At 41.9% G+C, this 14,502-nt stretch overlaps 1 protein-coding gene across 2 annotated transcripts; it reads left to right on the forward strand.

Moving 5' to 3' along the window:
- The first annotated feature begins 20 nt into the window (after positions 1–20).
- Positions 21–14,166, forward strand: pfkfb4b (6-phosphofructo-2-kinase/fructose-2,6-biphosphatase 4b). 2 transcript variants are annotated; one of them, XM_017415920.3, is made up of 14 exons: positions 21–297; positions 8,619–8,735; positions 8,827–8,923; positions 9,159–9,225; positions 9,314–9,388; positions 9,484–9,540; positions 9,717–9,838; positions 9,928–10,135; positions 10,213–10,359; positions 10,451–10,555; positions 10,643–10,772; positions 10,863–10,925; positions 11,765–11,829; positions 13,098–14,166. In XM_017415920.3, exons 1-14 carry the CDS (start codon positions 36–38, stop codon positions 13,155–13,157), a joined length of 1,575 nt encoding a protein of 524 aa, XP_017271409.2. In that variant the 5' UTR covers positions 21–35; the 3' UTR covers positions 13,158–14,166. The 2 variants fall into 2 exon arrangements, with proteins under 2 accessions (XP_017271409.2, XP_017271410.1); XM_017415921.3 differs by lacking the exon at positions 21–297 and adding an exon at positions 7,329–7,558 and having other exon boundaries at positions 13,098–13,157.
- The last annotated feature ends 336 nt before the right edge of the window (positions 14,167–14,502 follow it).

Below are 14,502 nucleotides of genomic sequence, written 5' to 3' on the forward strand. Positions count from 1 at the left end.
GTTTTTGTAAAGTTAAAAAAAATAATAATGTAGACATGGAGGTGAACGTGCACGCGCCCGTGTGTGAACGCCACAGCGAGCGCGCCTCGCTGCCAGCGCGCACACCCACTTCATTCATTGCTGCTCCTGCTGCTGGGTGCATCCTCCTCCTCCTCCTCCTCCACCGCCGCCACCACCACCACCTCCTCTTCCTCCTCGCACTCGTCTCCACGCTGACAACAAGACGGAGGAGGAAGAGGCTTCCAGCCGGGACCATGAGGGGCTCCTGCCGCCCGAGAAACGCGCAGCACAGACCGGGTAGGGAAGCGGACCCGAGCGCCGCGCTCACTTTTCCTGCTCCTCCGAGTCCGCGTTGTTGTTGTTGTTGTTGTGTAGCTGGGTTCGCGAGGCTGCGGGCGAAGTAAACAAGCCAGTGTCACGTAGGCTGCCTTCACTGACAGCGGGAAAAGGAGGGACGGGCGGCCGTGGAGCGACTTGAACGCGGTTGCTTCGTGCGTTTTATTGTGAAAAAACGCAGCTCGTTGATAAGAAAACGACTCCGGGGTGTTATCAGCTGCTCAGCCTGGCTGCAGCTACAGGAGCCTGTGAGCAGCTGACACTTAATGAAAAAAAAAACAAACAAGGAACTGAAAACTGGTTCCACACAGAAATACAAAACAGTTCATCTTAATATGTCGGAGCTTCTTAAACACATCATACAACAGACTGAAGCTGGCTCCAAATGTCAACAATGACATTTTTCTTTATTTTTTATTTTTTAAACTGGTTACACTTTCTCAAACTTGCAACCAAACTGTGTGGCGTATTGATCGGTTCAAAAGTTTATCATCTAAAGCTTGTTTGTTCCCATTGGAGTTTTGTTGAATTGTTTTGTGTTTAAAGGCAGAGCTGAAGACTGTTAGCACCAGCAGTGGATGGGGCAGATGGAGAGCAGATTTAAGTGGTAATTTGAGGTTTAAAATCCAGGTTCAGCAGCTTCCCCAGTGGATCAGACTCTCTCTGTGTTTACCTTTTGCATTTTTTAAGACCAGCCCCACTGGTTTTATATCTGCACACCTAACTGAGGCTTCTTATCAAGGGCTACTAAGATGGCCTGAATAATCCAGTGGCTTTCTGTCATTACAAGAACGTTTTTGTTATGCAATTCCATGAGTCATGAGCCTGTTTACATTGCTGTGCTGTCAGGTTCACGGGCTCGGCACAGCTCAGACGGACAGATTGGAGTGTGGTCACTGGCTGTGGTTTTAAACGTCTGCAGCTCGAGCCGCTGTGGCAGATGCATCGTGTGGGATGAATGGGGCTCAGGCTGTGTTTTGAAGCTGTGCGCTGCAAGTCTGCCTGCACAGCCCAAGACGATGAAAACATGTAACCAGCTGCTTTGTGTTGTAGCCCCTCAGAATGGTAACAATAGCTCACATGTTAGGATATTTTGGAGCTGCAGTGAATATGATTGAAAAGGTGCAGCACATCCTCTGTATCATTGTACAATCAGTCAACCATAGCTGTTCCTCCCGCAGGATGATAACCACCAAGCCTCGAATGCTGCCTCTGATGCTTCATCTTCTTGCTTTTCTGCTCCATAATCTGTATTTTTTGTACCCCCCATTTATTTCTGTGTCAGATGTGTGCTCTAAACCATCACTCCCTCTAGTCCTTGCTGGCAGAACTGCTCGCATTCTCGCCTCTCCTCTCCACCCTGTGAGCCAGCCCTCCCTCCCCGCGTCTGCTTTATCTGGGGGAAAGTTCATCCGCTTGCTCAGAAGCGCATTAAAGGCTTCAGGCTGTGTGGTGCTACTGCAGTGACTGTGGGACTGCAGCAGTGCACTGAGGGGGCCGCTGTCATGCATGTGGGACCATTTTCATCTTCTTATTATTTTTCTTTCAGCTGTTCCTTTTTCAGGTCGCCACAACAATTCACTCTCCTCCATCTAACTCTGTCTTCTGTGTCCTCTGTCCTCACTCCAACTACCTCCATGTCCTCTCTGACTGCATCCATATATCTCCTCTTTGTCTTTTTCCTGGCAGCTGCATCTCTAATATCCTTTTACCAATATACCCACTGTCCCTCCTCTGCACATGTCCAAACCATCTCAGTCTCTCTAACTTTATCTCCCAGTCCTTCAACCTGTGCTGTACCTCTGATGTCCTCATTCCTAATCCTGTCCATCTTCGTCCCTCCCAAGAAGAACCTCAACATCTTCAGCTCTGCCACTTCCTGTTCTGTCTCCTGTCTTTTTGTCTCCAAACCAAACAACACAGCTGCTCTCACCACTGTCCTGTGAACCTTTCCTTTGACCTTTGCTGCCACCCTTTTGTCACAAACTTTTCTCCATCCACTCCATCCTGCCTGGACTCTCTTCTTCACCTCTTTACCACACTCCCTGTCCTCCAGTTGACCCAAAGTCCTTGAAGTCCTGCACCTTTGTGACCTCTGACCTTGTAGCTTCACTGTTCCACCTGCCTCCCTCTCATTCACACACAGGTACTCTGTCTTCCTACGGCTGACTTTCATCCCTTGTCTTTCAAGTGCATGCCTCCACCTCTCCAGGTTCTCTTCCACCTGTTCCCTGTTCTCACCACAGACCACAATGTCATCTGCAAACATCATAGTTAATTTCTAATATGTTCAGCCTTGAAAATGTATGATTTTAGTGTGATATAGAGACATTAATGCTAATCATTCTGGCTCAGACTACATTTCTGTTCTCTCCTAAGGAATGCAAACCATAAAGACAACAATTAACTATTGTGAAGAATTGCTGATTCTCTTAGAAATAATACACATTTATTGTCTTCAGGATTGGAATTATTGGATATAGAAATCTTTATTTTAATCCCCTTCATATTATTTTTGCAAGAATTCAACTTATATATGTGCTTTTAATTTTATAGAAGGCATTTGTGGATGTGTTTGCGTTCATCTTTATCTTCCTGTCCTTGTGAGATAAAACAGCATGCAGCTGAGCTGCTCAGTTACTCACTCTGTTATGGCTCAGAACAAAAACACAAATCCAGTTTGTTCGTTCCTGATTTTTTGTGAGGGGAAAAACAACTGGGTGTGTGCCAGTCCAAACCAAAATCAAGTTAACGTTGTTCTTTTGTTAGAAAGATTACAAAAATTAAAAGAACCAGGGAGAAAATTAGGAACTGTGGACATTTTTGTTAAAGGTGAGACCTGATCCATGCACCAAACTAACGATTCTAGTAATTAATTTTAGAAATTTTGCTCAAAATCAAGATGGATGCAACTATAAAATATGTTGCCAAAACAGCATCTTCCTCATATTGTGAGTTGGTTAAGATAAATATGGAATATTAGGTTCATTTTGAGGAACAATATTGAAAATACTAACATATTTTGTCATCTTAAAAAAAGAGAAATTTCACAATATAATGTATGATATGATAAGAAGTTCATTAATGTTGTCAGTTTAAAATGACACTCATTTATAGCTGTGGTTTCTAAATGTTCAATTATTTAAGGGAACTTGGGCTCACATTAGAGAACCATCTGTTCCATTTTCTTCCCTATATGATGAAAAGTACGATTGTTATGGGTCAGTAATAGGCCTTTGACTAATAAAGGAATATTTATTACTTAAAACATGTGAAGCACATTTGAGAAATAAGACATTTAGAGACGTTTGGCTGTAGCCCTGCATCAAAAGACGAGTCAACCGGTTGAGCAGACAGCTTGTCTAACGTCTGCATCGCTTCAAACTGTAAACGTTTCGTTTCATTAACCTGCAGGAGACTCGCTTAACCTTTCGCCTGCCAGCCAAGGCGAAAGCGAAAGCAGTGTGTTTGTTTGTACCACTTGCCAAGCATCGCAAGAACCACAGAGCAGGTTTTATTGAAACTCTCGGAAAGTAATCACTGGATGTACATCTGCAACTGGAGTCAACCACATTCAAGATGGCCGCCGCAGCTAAGCAAACTCGGCAAACACAAAAATAGTTCTAACTCTGCCAGTTTTACGGAGACTGAACTGAAATTGTGTGTGTTAGTAGCAGCCGAGAGCCATCCACAACATGTACTCTGAGCACTAGTTGATCGCACCAGATCTGGTTTTAAGACTTTGTCATTAACTATAGCAGTCGCATGTGTCTGTTAGCAAAATATCTCACGAACGCCTGGACAGATTTTATTGAAACTTTCAGAAACTTATCATTTGATCCACATCTACAACTGATTAACTTTTGGAGTCAACCCAGTTCAAAATGTCACCGCAGCTAGTCAACCTCAGCCAGCACAAAAATGACTCTGACTCAGTTAATTGTACAGAAATTGAGCTAAAATTTGGTGTGGCAGTAGCTGAGAGTCATCCGCAACACATATCCCAAGTGCTAACGCATCTCGCAATACTGCATGAGATCATAGGATGACAGCTTAAAACCCTGGCCTGAAAAGCATTTCTTTAAGGCCACAAAAGGAAAAGAAAGCTGCATGCAGAATATCACCATAACTTTAAAATAGAGATACCTTTTGATTATTTTATACCTTTCATTTTTTAATTATGTGGTGTAATATAGAGATGCAAATCTTTAAGTGTTGCTTTGCTTCGATTCCGATTTTTAGGGTCACGATTCGATCCAGAAACGATTTTCAATTCAGAAACCAATTTTTCTATTCAAATGGTCTATAGAGTCTGTTTAAATTATGTGATTAACAAGAGGAAAAGACAGCGTAAACTATTCGACAAGGCTCCATACTGTATCAAATCATCAGTTTGTTTTTAAACAAAAATAGGTTCATTCATAAAATTCTTTAACTTAAATTATCTGTATTAGGTGAGCTTAGCTGCCTGGCTTTTTCTCATATAAAAAAAAATCAAAGAATTATTCAAAGTACAGTTTTACAAAAATTAAGCAGACTTCAGTCTACCATAGTGCATCGACTTTGAACTGTAAATAAAATACAGACTTTGCTGTCTTAACTAAAGTGCATTAATATTTGTTAAATGTTGAACAACATGTCAGTCTGTGCAAGTCTGTACAAAAACACTTCTGAGCTCTGATTTAGGATTCACTCAAATGGTATTAGTTATTATTTTTAAATGATTTTAAAATTCATTTTCAAGCATTTTGAAACAATTTAGAATTCCCAGGACTAGGAACTGCGATTCTCCATAGAATCGATTTTTTTTTTCTGCACCCGTAGTGTAATAGATAATGCTGTCACCTTACAGCAAAAAAAAAAAAAAAAAAAAAAAGTCAGATTTATCCTTTGTGTGCATTTACTTTTTATAGGTTTTAACTTTTGGTCACATCCACCATAAAGTCAGGTCTAGAAGCAGGTGAGGCCTACAGAAGTGTTGTTGGTTTGTTTGTTTTCATTATTATTTTGATCAATTACTTGTTTTTATCAAAAACTTGTCAAAAAACATCAAATGCTTTAACCTATTCAAGACTTTCTATCAGCTGTAGATATGTATACGCTGATGTGTGTGTGTGTGTGTGTGTGTGTAGGAGGCCAAGCAGACAGGTCTGTGTGTTTATAGGATTATTGTAAGAAGCCTTACAGTAAAGTGTCTTGCTGATCAGATTATTGGTCCTGCTGACACACCCCGAATGCTCTTTGACACTCCTGAGCTGAATCCCTCTCACAGCAGCACAGGCTGGACTACTAACCAGGCTGCTGTCTGGCCGGGAATAGTTATATTTTCCCTGTTTCCTTTACCTGTGGCAGGTGTTCTCTGAGCTGAAATCTAGACTCTGGGCTTTTTGAGTGTGTGTGCACAGCGCCATCCAGTGTCGTAACATCAGCACTGCATTGTTTTTCCACGGAGGCCGAGAACAAAACCGAGCAGGACAGGATGTTTTCATTAAACTGATCTCAGTCAGCATTTCTACTTTTAGCTGCATGGGAGTTGAATGCAAGATGCTGGACTTCTGCTACGCTGTTCATCCCAACTTCCTGATTTTAATTGAATATTTAGATTTTGATTAGGGGCAGTCACATCACTGCTGGTTGAAAGCAGTTTTTCAGCTGTGAGAGGGAGCAAACGCTCAGCAGGCTGCTGAATTCAGTCTAGTTTGAAATAACTAACAAAAAAGGTGCTTTTTAATAAAAGAATCAGCTGAGCAAATTGTCACACTTTTGTTTTTTAAAATACATATGCAGCTTTGTGTGTGTGTGTCAGAGTAAATTGAATATATTTGACCATTACAGCTCCCTTTTCTGAATAAACTATTTTATTCCCAAATTTCCTCCATTATAATTGAATTGATAAATGAGAATTCAATTTACCTGCTGGTGGAAAAGGGTGTTTTTTTAAAGGTGTTTTCTGATGTCCTGAACACTCCATGGTGTGTTCTGTATTATGATGTAAAGATTATTATAGTGGAAAAAAAGAAAGGCAGATCTAGGACCAGGTTTGGTTCTTGGCGGATACCGGGTGGAAAACATGTTTACATCCTGACTCTGTGCTTCTGTTGCGAGTTTAAAGTGCGTCGGACGTTGTTGACCTTTTTGCCGAATGTACGACGTGTGATTTTAACGCCGTGGGGCTCGTGACAGGGTCGTGAAAGGCCCGAGACTTTCGCGTTTTTCTGCAGAATGTGTTTGTGCGAGCCTCTCGCATGCAGCACGCCTCCCATTCGGTTCTCCTTCTCCTCCGATTGGCTGCCACGCCTGCGTTCTCCCCTCTGATTGGTCAACTGCCCGGACGCATTCGCTGCCCATGAGCGCAGCGCGTGAACAAGCGGGAGGGCTTCTTTTCTCCCGCACACACGCAGGGAGCATTACGGTAGAAGGCCTAAAGCCGTTTTCTAAGAAAATAAGACGTCTGCGTGTGCTCAGGAAATGTTTGCGGGAACATTTTCATCAAGGGGTCGAAAACACGGACTATTTACTTAACTAGAAGCTAAAAGTAAACAAACAAACTCAAAAAAAATTATCACACGAACATCAAAATGTGCACGAAAACAATGAATTGTGGTGACTGGAATAGAAAATGAGAACACTGATTTCTGCATTGGCTTTATATATATATAAATATAAAGTTAGATCACGATTATTTTCTTTAAGTTGAGATTTTTATCTCCCTATTTTTGGTTAAACCTACCTCATATTTAGACAATGCCCCTTTTTATTTTATAATTGTGGGAAACACGAGTCCTTTTTAAAGCTTTATTGTCATGTTAGGTGCAAGTAAATACGTGGAATACATGTATTTACTTACTTAATGCAGGATTGAATTAGTAAATGCCATCAGATGTGGACGGATCGTGTAAGACGAGACGTGTTGTTTTGTTCTTTCTCGTTGCGCGCTGCCTCCGCTTATTACGGTAAGAGAGGAAAAAAACCGACAGCCCTGCTGTTCCTCAGCTGATAACAGGCATCCAGTCCGCTGCAGCCTCCTCAGACACACTGAGGACTGGAAGGCCATCGCCTCGCATCGCTAAAGGAAAGCCGGCCAGAGAGCATTACACCTCCCACCCAGGGATGCTGGACAACGAGGACATCCTGCTGGAGAGCCACCCGCGGGAGCTCACCCAGAACCCGCTGAAGAAGATCTGGATGCCCCACAGGAACGGCCACATCGCTCACAGACGGGGTGAGAGATGCGCGCGTGCGGGACCCCCGGCAAGCAAGTGCGCCAGGAGGATGGAAGCCTGGCAGAGATGTCGGGCTTCCAGGAGGGATGGGGTGGGGGTGGGGGGAGACAGCCCCCCTCCAAAAAAAAAAACAAAAGAAATACGCTTTCCAGTTTAAAGTGAATCGCTCGTGAGGCTTTTAGTTTTGTGTTATCACGAATAGTGGGATTTTTACATCCATCTGCTGGACCACTTCGCAGTATTGCATCATGCTCCTTGCAGGAGGAGGAGGAGGAGCTCCCTCTCCTCCCCTATTTCTAATTGCGCACGCACTGATAATGAAATTGACCCTGCCTGGCCTGGCGAGGACTCAGCTGCTCCGGGTTTTGATCTCCTCGGCTTCGGCTCTGCTCCTCCCTGCTGCCTCTTTCCTCTGCAACAAGCTCGCAGCTCGTTTCTGTCCTGCGTAGTCTGCCACAAGACGCCTGACCTCTTATCATCAGCCTGTCCCGGGAAAGCGGAAAGGGGTCACCATTAACAGCACGCCCAGATGGGATTAAACTCAGCTAAACGTTTTTATTTATCAACAAGAGTCAGACAAAGAAACTAAATCACATTTGGCTGCTTAATCTGGCATGCTTTCTTTGTGTTTTGTGGTGGGTTTTTTTTTTTTGTAGTAAAGTCTGAAAAAGTTTAAAATTTGAAAATAAAGAAACTAATTTTGCTGACACATCATTTGGACTGGGCCCTCAGCTTTGTGTGGTTCTTAATTAATTTGTGAGTGCCTTAGTTTTGAGGTTTGGAGTGGCCCCTGATCAGGCCTCATCCCCTGCTCCTCTGCTCTAATGATGACCACGTTTTCCTACTTTTCCTCTGCCACTGAGAAGTATTGTCCTTTTTTTCCTTGAGGCAGTAGTTTTTCCTGTCCTAGTTAAATCTCCACTTTCTTCCAGGACGTTTTCTGCAGGAATGTTTGATCCCTTTTTGGAGTTACACCTCATCCTATTGATGTGAACAACAGAAAAAACGTGCAGGAAGTGAATTAAAGTTTTTATTCTCTCGCTCTGCTTCTCTCTGCAGTATGTATGACAAACTGTCCAACCCTCATTGTGACCGTGGGACTTCCTGCCCGAGGGAAGACCTACATTTCAAAGAAGCTGACTCGCTACTTGAACTGGATAGGCGTTCCGACGAAAGGTGTGAGCAGCATACCTCCAGATCTGTTTGTTTGTGTGGAAAGCAGCTAAATGCTGAAATCCTGCTGTCTGTCTGTCTGTCACCTTTACAGAGTTTAATGTCGGCGACTACCGGAGGGAGTGTCTGAAGATCTACAAGTCCTTTGAGTTTTTCCGCCCAGACAACGAGGAAGGAGTAAAGATCAGACGGTGAGTTTGCGCAGAGCCTCTGGGATGTCCAGCCTTCATGAACAATAAACACTTCCGAGAACAAACGGAGGCCCTCGTCTGTAAAACCGCAGAACCCTGTGAAGTTTTCTGCTGTTTAGCAACCCGGCACCAATAAATATAGGTTTATACACCGTTTTCCTAGAATGTGTTAAATTTTTGAGCCTTCCAGCACAAATTTAAAGCAGGAAACCTCCCTTTCTTTTTTTCTTTGCAGTCAGTGTGCCATGTCTGCGCTCAATGATGTCCGTCAGTACCTGAGCGTTGAAGGAGGACAGGTCGCAGTAAGTCCTTTTTAAAGCGTCCCCCGAAACGTTCATGCCGACGTGTTTTACGGGTTGCAGTCATGACCGTCTCCTCGCTTCTTCGCAGGTATTTGATGCCACAAACACGACAAGAGAAAGGAGAGGAACTATCATGAAGTTTGCTGAGCAGAATGGCTTCAAAGTACGAATCACGCATGATTTCATCTATTTCTAAAAATAATTTAACTCCCAAGTTTGTTCATGGTGTTTTTTTTCTTCTTTTTTTGTCAAATTCAGGTGTTTTTTGTGGAGTCTGTGTGTGAGGATCCAGAGGTCATTGCGCAAAATATTGTGGTAAGCGTCACAACTCAAGAAAAGAAACAATCTTGTATAAAACAGCAAGTGTAATAAACACTCCCTGCCTCACATGAGACGCTGTGCCTCGGCTCTGGGTCAGATTCCTCTGTGCTCAGCATTAAAAAGATTAAAGCCGTGTCTTTTCCTCTGCTCACATCCTGTTTTCTTTGTAGCAAGTGAAGTTGGGAAACCCGGACTACATTCACTGCAGTTCGGACGAGGCTATCGAAGACTTCATGAAGAGAATAAAGTGCTACGAGTCGTCCTACAAGCCTCTGGATGAGGATCTGGACAGGTCAGGAAACTTAAAAAAAAAGTCCCAGTTATGAACTGAGCTCGCTGTTGCAGGTGTTTGATTGTTATTATTATTATTTCCCCCCCCAGCGACGTGTCATATATAAAGATCATGGATGTGGGCCGTCGTTACCTGGTGAACCGCGTCGTTGACCACATCCAAAGCCGAATCGTCTACTACCTGATGAACATCCACATCACGCCACGATCCATCTACCTCTGCCGCCACGGCGAGAGCGACCTCAACATCAAGGGACGCATCGGAGGAGACTCCGGCTTGTCCGCCCGAGGGAAAGAGGTGCGTTTCCGCTCACCTTTTTATACGCCGTCTGGTTATTTCAATACTATTTCTAAAACGGCCTCTTACCAATCTAGTATGCCCGACATCTGAGGAATTTCATCGAGGAACAGAAGATCAAAGATTTGAAGGTTTGGACCAGTCAGATGAAGAGAACGATCCAGACAGCGGAGTGCCTCGGCGTGCCGTACGAACAGTGGAAATCCCTGAATGAAATCGACGCCGTACGTCAACCTCTGCTTCTGTTTCATTTAACGTGATCGTTGAAGGCCTTTAGTATCAAATCTAAACACATCACCTCTTCCTCTTACCAAGGGCGTGTGTGAAGAAATGATGTACGAGGAGATCCAGGAACATTTCCCTCTGGAGTTTGCTCTGAGAGACCAGGACAAGTACCGCTACCGCTATCCGAAAGGAGAGGTGACGAAATGCTTCCTTCTAACGGGTTCTGTCGTGTCGCGGGACGTTCTACGCGTTTCACTGATCTGCGTTTTTTTCCCCCATCAGTCGTATGAAGACCTGGTGCAGCGGCTGGAGCCTGTGATCATGGAGCTGGAGAGGCAGGAGAACGTCCTGGTCATTTGTCACCAGGCCGTCATGCGCTGTCTCCTCGCATACTTCTTGGACAAAACGTCACGTAAGAAGCTTTTAATTCGTGTCGCAGCATCTTTTCCCTCAAATAACCTGCTGAAGAAGCCCAGACTGACGGTATCTCTTGTCTCTGCAGATGAGCTGCCTTACCTTAAGTGTCCTTTGCACACTGTGTTGAAGTTGACACCTGTTGCTTATGGTGAGCATTTTCTCAGCTTTATACATTTTCAGCGTTACGTTAAAGTGAGAAAAAAAAAACAGAATTATCAAAAACAAAGAGGGAAACTTGTCAGAAACAGTTTAAGGAGCAATTTCATGTGAGCTTGCGACCTTTAGACAGGCCTTCTGAAGGTCTTATAGTTTTCCTTTGGGCTTCGGCTGCTTTTGAAATGATTTTCTGTGGAGTACTCGGCCATTTTTACAGGAGCGTTGACCCATGAACCATTTGGGGCTGAAAGGCTCCTAAATCCACAGGATAAACCAGTGTTAGTCAATATATTACAGACAAATTAGCAAAGAACTTATTTTAAATTGGATGTTTAGGGTCTTTTTTGGCAGCAGTCTGTCTTAAAAAAACAATTTGAGCCCATTTCTTTAGCTGAATCTATGGATTTAAGCACCAATGAGGTGATTCCTAAAGAACACATAAATGAAAACCTGTCACATACAGTAAAAGATCAGCCCAAGGATGATGCATCTTGCATTATTGAAAATCATCTCTTTTCCTAAAGACATGATTTTGCAGGAGATGGATTTTCAAGCCTGACTCTTTATTTTGTCCTCCAGTTGTCCACCTTCTCCACGTCTTGCACATACTTTACAATATGCTGCCATGGTCAGATACAAGGAGTGGGCAGAAAATGGGTGGAAAAGTAGACAATGTAGAAAAAATTTAAATGATAAGGTTTGGGTCTTTGGAAACCAAATGTAACAAAATGAGGGGTGGTTTCAAACTTTTGCACGGTGTTTACTAACGTCACAAGTCATCTTTTCTGGCCCCAGCTATTAGTGATCCTCGTTTCGTTTGCTCTCTGGCAGGATGTCAGGTGGAGAGTGTGTATCTGGGCGTGGATGCTGTCAACACACACAGGGACAGACCGGAGGTACGTATGGCAGGCAGCATTCAGAGGTGTCTCACTGCAGGGGTTTGACTTCGCTGCGTTGTCGAGCCAACGTCTTCTGTGAACCGCTTCCAGATCAGGGCCTCCCCCCCTCTGACTCCTCTCTTTTCTTATTCAAAGAAACTGTGACTTTGTTTCCAGTCTTTTTGTGATGCACATCGTGTCCCGTGACATGTTCTGTCGGCATCTCCTTTAAAAGCCAGCTTTATCGTCAGTGCCAATGCTGGTAGAGCATGAAGAGACATTTAATAAAAAAAGAACCAAAACTTCTGCTTATACAACTTAATAACTCAGCAGCGCTTCTGTATTGGTCATTTAGATTTTGTTTTGTGTTCTTAATCTACGTAGTCCAACTTCAAGATAAATCACCCAGCTTTGTGTGCGTTTAAAGATCATATTGTGTGACAATATGGAGAGTCATTTGGGGAAATGGTTGATGCATTTAAACCATAAATGAGGTTAAATGAGTGTTTATGATGCTGTTTTTGACACAAAGTTTCAGAAAATGTCAAAGTAAAATCCACTCCGCTGACACAAATAGGACTGATTGAATATAGCTGTGAACGCATGAGGAAACGTATGAACAATACTTTTAATTTATGCTGAAATGTTTTTTTTTTTTTCATATTTTTCTCACCGAAAGTCTTTTGAAGCTTTTAGGTAGCCGCTCAACTGGAAAACTTTAACGCACAGTTTGGTTGTTCTTGTAATGACGCACAATTTCAGTCGTTTACTTGTTGTAAGCTGTGCTCTAGAGTGAAACTTGTTCACTTTTATATATGCTGAGGGTTGAAATGCAACATTTAAATATCAGTAAAAAAAAAAAAGTGTAAGTGTGCTGTTAATTTATTCTTCAATCAAATGTAACTTGTTCTCATGTTGAGTTTGTCAAGGATGGTTGGTTGCTTTGTGAACAAAAATAAAAACGACTTTTTACAAATGACTGTTTCTGATCAAAACGTTTATTTTGTCCAAACTAAAACTCAGAAACTGATATTTCCAAATGTAGAGCAGTCTATATGTTATATTTATTGGTTTGTTGCCAAACTAAGTATTAAATATTGGGTAAAGCTGTAGTTATCTGCAGTAAAAATGTTTCCTTCGTCACTTTAACATCAATCATTTAAATAACGTTAATGCAGATGCTGAATATAAACTTACTTAATGATCCTTTAATGACCATAAGTAATGTTTATGAACGTGTTATAAGCAGCACAGGATCCTAACTTGTTTTTTTCCCTTGTTCTCAGAACGTGAACGTGCAGCGCAGCACCGAAGACGCTCTGCAGACGGTTCCAGCTCACCTCTGATTCCCGAGCGCTTCGGCCGCCTCTCGCTTCAGGGACTTCTGGACGTGACGGCGTGTGAAAAGCACCGTGTAGCTGAGCTGCTGTTTCGCCTTCCTCACTGACACGGAAACATCTCGTTGGACCTGGGCTGTCAATTTTATTTTTATTTTTTTTGTTTGTGTGTGAGGAAAACTGAAGGCAAAATGCCACATCCTTTCAGTCTGCAGATCCATCCTTACCGGTGCTACAATAATCTCAATGTCCAGCATCAAATATATAAAATTAAAGGTAAAAATCCACTCCATGCTAAACACTGTATGTACTGTTATATACTTCCACTGATCTGGAAGATGGTTCTGATGTATAAACATCCAATAATATATTTAAAAACAAATGTACTGTTTCTTTTTAAACAGTATTTTCTTTTCTGTTTGAAATTTATATATATAAAAAATGAAAGAGTGCCCCAAGCACCAACAAAAATCTTTTTTTTTTTTACATTTCAGTGGTGAAGATACAATTTTTTTTTAAACTGTATGTTAAGTGCTTTAATCCAAAATGTGATAATGGTAGTGACACCAAATATGATTACTGGTGTGGTTTTAAACAGGTCAAAAAAATATGACCAGTCTGTAGTTCCAGGTTTTTACTGGTCAAACTGTCTGCAACAACAAATACCTGTTTTCTGTTGGGCGTATGAAGTAAGGTACTGTCCTGGCTGGGTGTACGTGTTTCTGAGGTTTCAAACTACCTGTGTTTCATGTATTAATATACATTGTGCATCAATGTACTGAAAATAATCAGCTGTGAATTTCTAAATGTTTAATATTTGTAGTAAAGCGACACGTGGTAATCACTGGTGACATTTTACTGATTTAAAAAAAAGCAAGCAAGAGTCACTAAAATTCAAAATGAACAATGTTTTTTGTTTTTATTCCTTGGCGGGAAGTAAACTCATTTAGTTTCATTGTGTTGCGAAAAAAAAAAAGTAATTGATTACTTTTATAGTTTAAGGTTTGTGGAAAACACAGCAAACTGAAATTCCTGTGCATATAATATATATATATATATATATATATATATATATATATATATATATATATATATATATATATATATATATATATTTAAAAAACTTTAAAAACATTTAAATTATCTTTTAAAAAATCCTGTGTTCAGTAATATTGATAGCAAATACTTTTTTTAAGGTCTGCCCTGACCTGTAATGTTCCAAAGGCAGGTTTTAAATGTCTGCTGTGAATATTCATTATGTACAAAACATCAATAATTTGAGCACAGGCTCTTTTTCAGGTTAAAGGCTCGAACCCCGTTGGCCAGTACAGTCTGTACGTCCTACGTTTCTTCT

This window comes from Kryptolebias marmoratus, linkage group LG4 (assembly GCF_001649575.2).
Source record: "Kryptolebias marmoratus isolate JLee-2015 linkage group LG4, ASM164957v2, whole genome shotgun sequence".
NCBI lineage: Eukaryota > Metazoa > Chordata > Actinopteri > Cyprinodontiformes > Rivulidae > Kryptolebias > Kryptolebias marmoratus.

Bases quoted from the DNA above. Each gene is read 5' to 3' on its own strand.
- pfkfb4b (XM_017415920.3), top strand. From the start codon at position 36: ATGGAGGTGAACGTGCACGCGCCCGTGTGTGAACGCCACAGCGAGCGC. The intron at 298-8,618 runs GTAGGGAAGCGG...TTCTCTCTGCAG, and splicing joins AAACGCGCAGCACAGACCGG to TATGTATGACAAACTGTCCA. The intron at 9,839-9,927 runs GTCAGGAAACTT...TTCCCCCCCCAG, and splicing joins CTGGATGAGGATCTGGACAG to CGACGTGTCATATATAAAGA.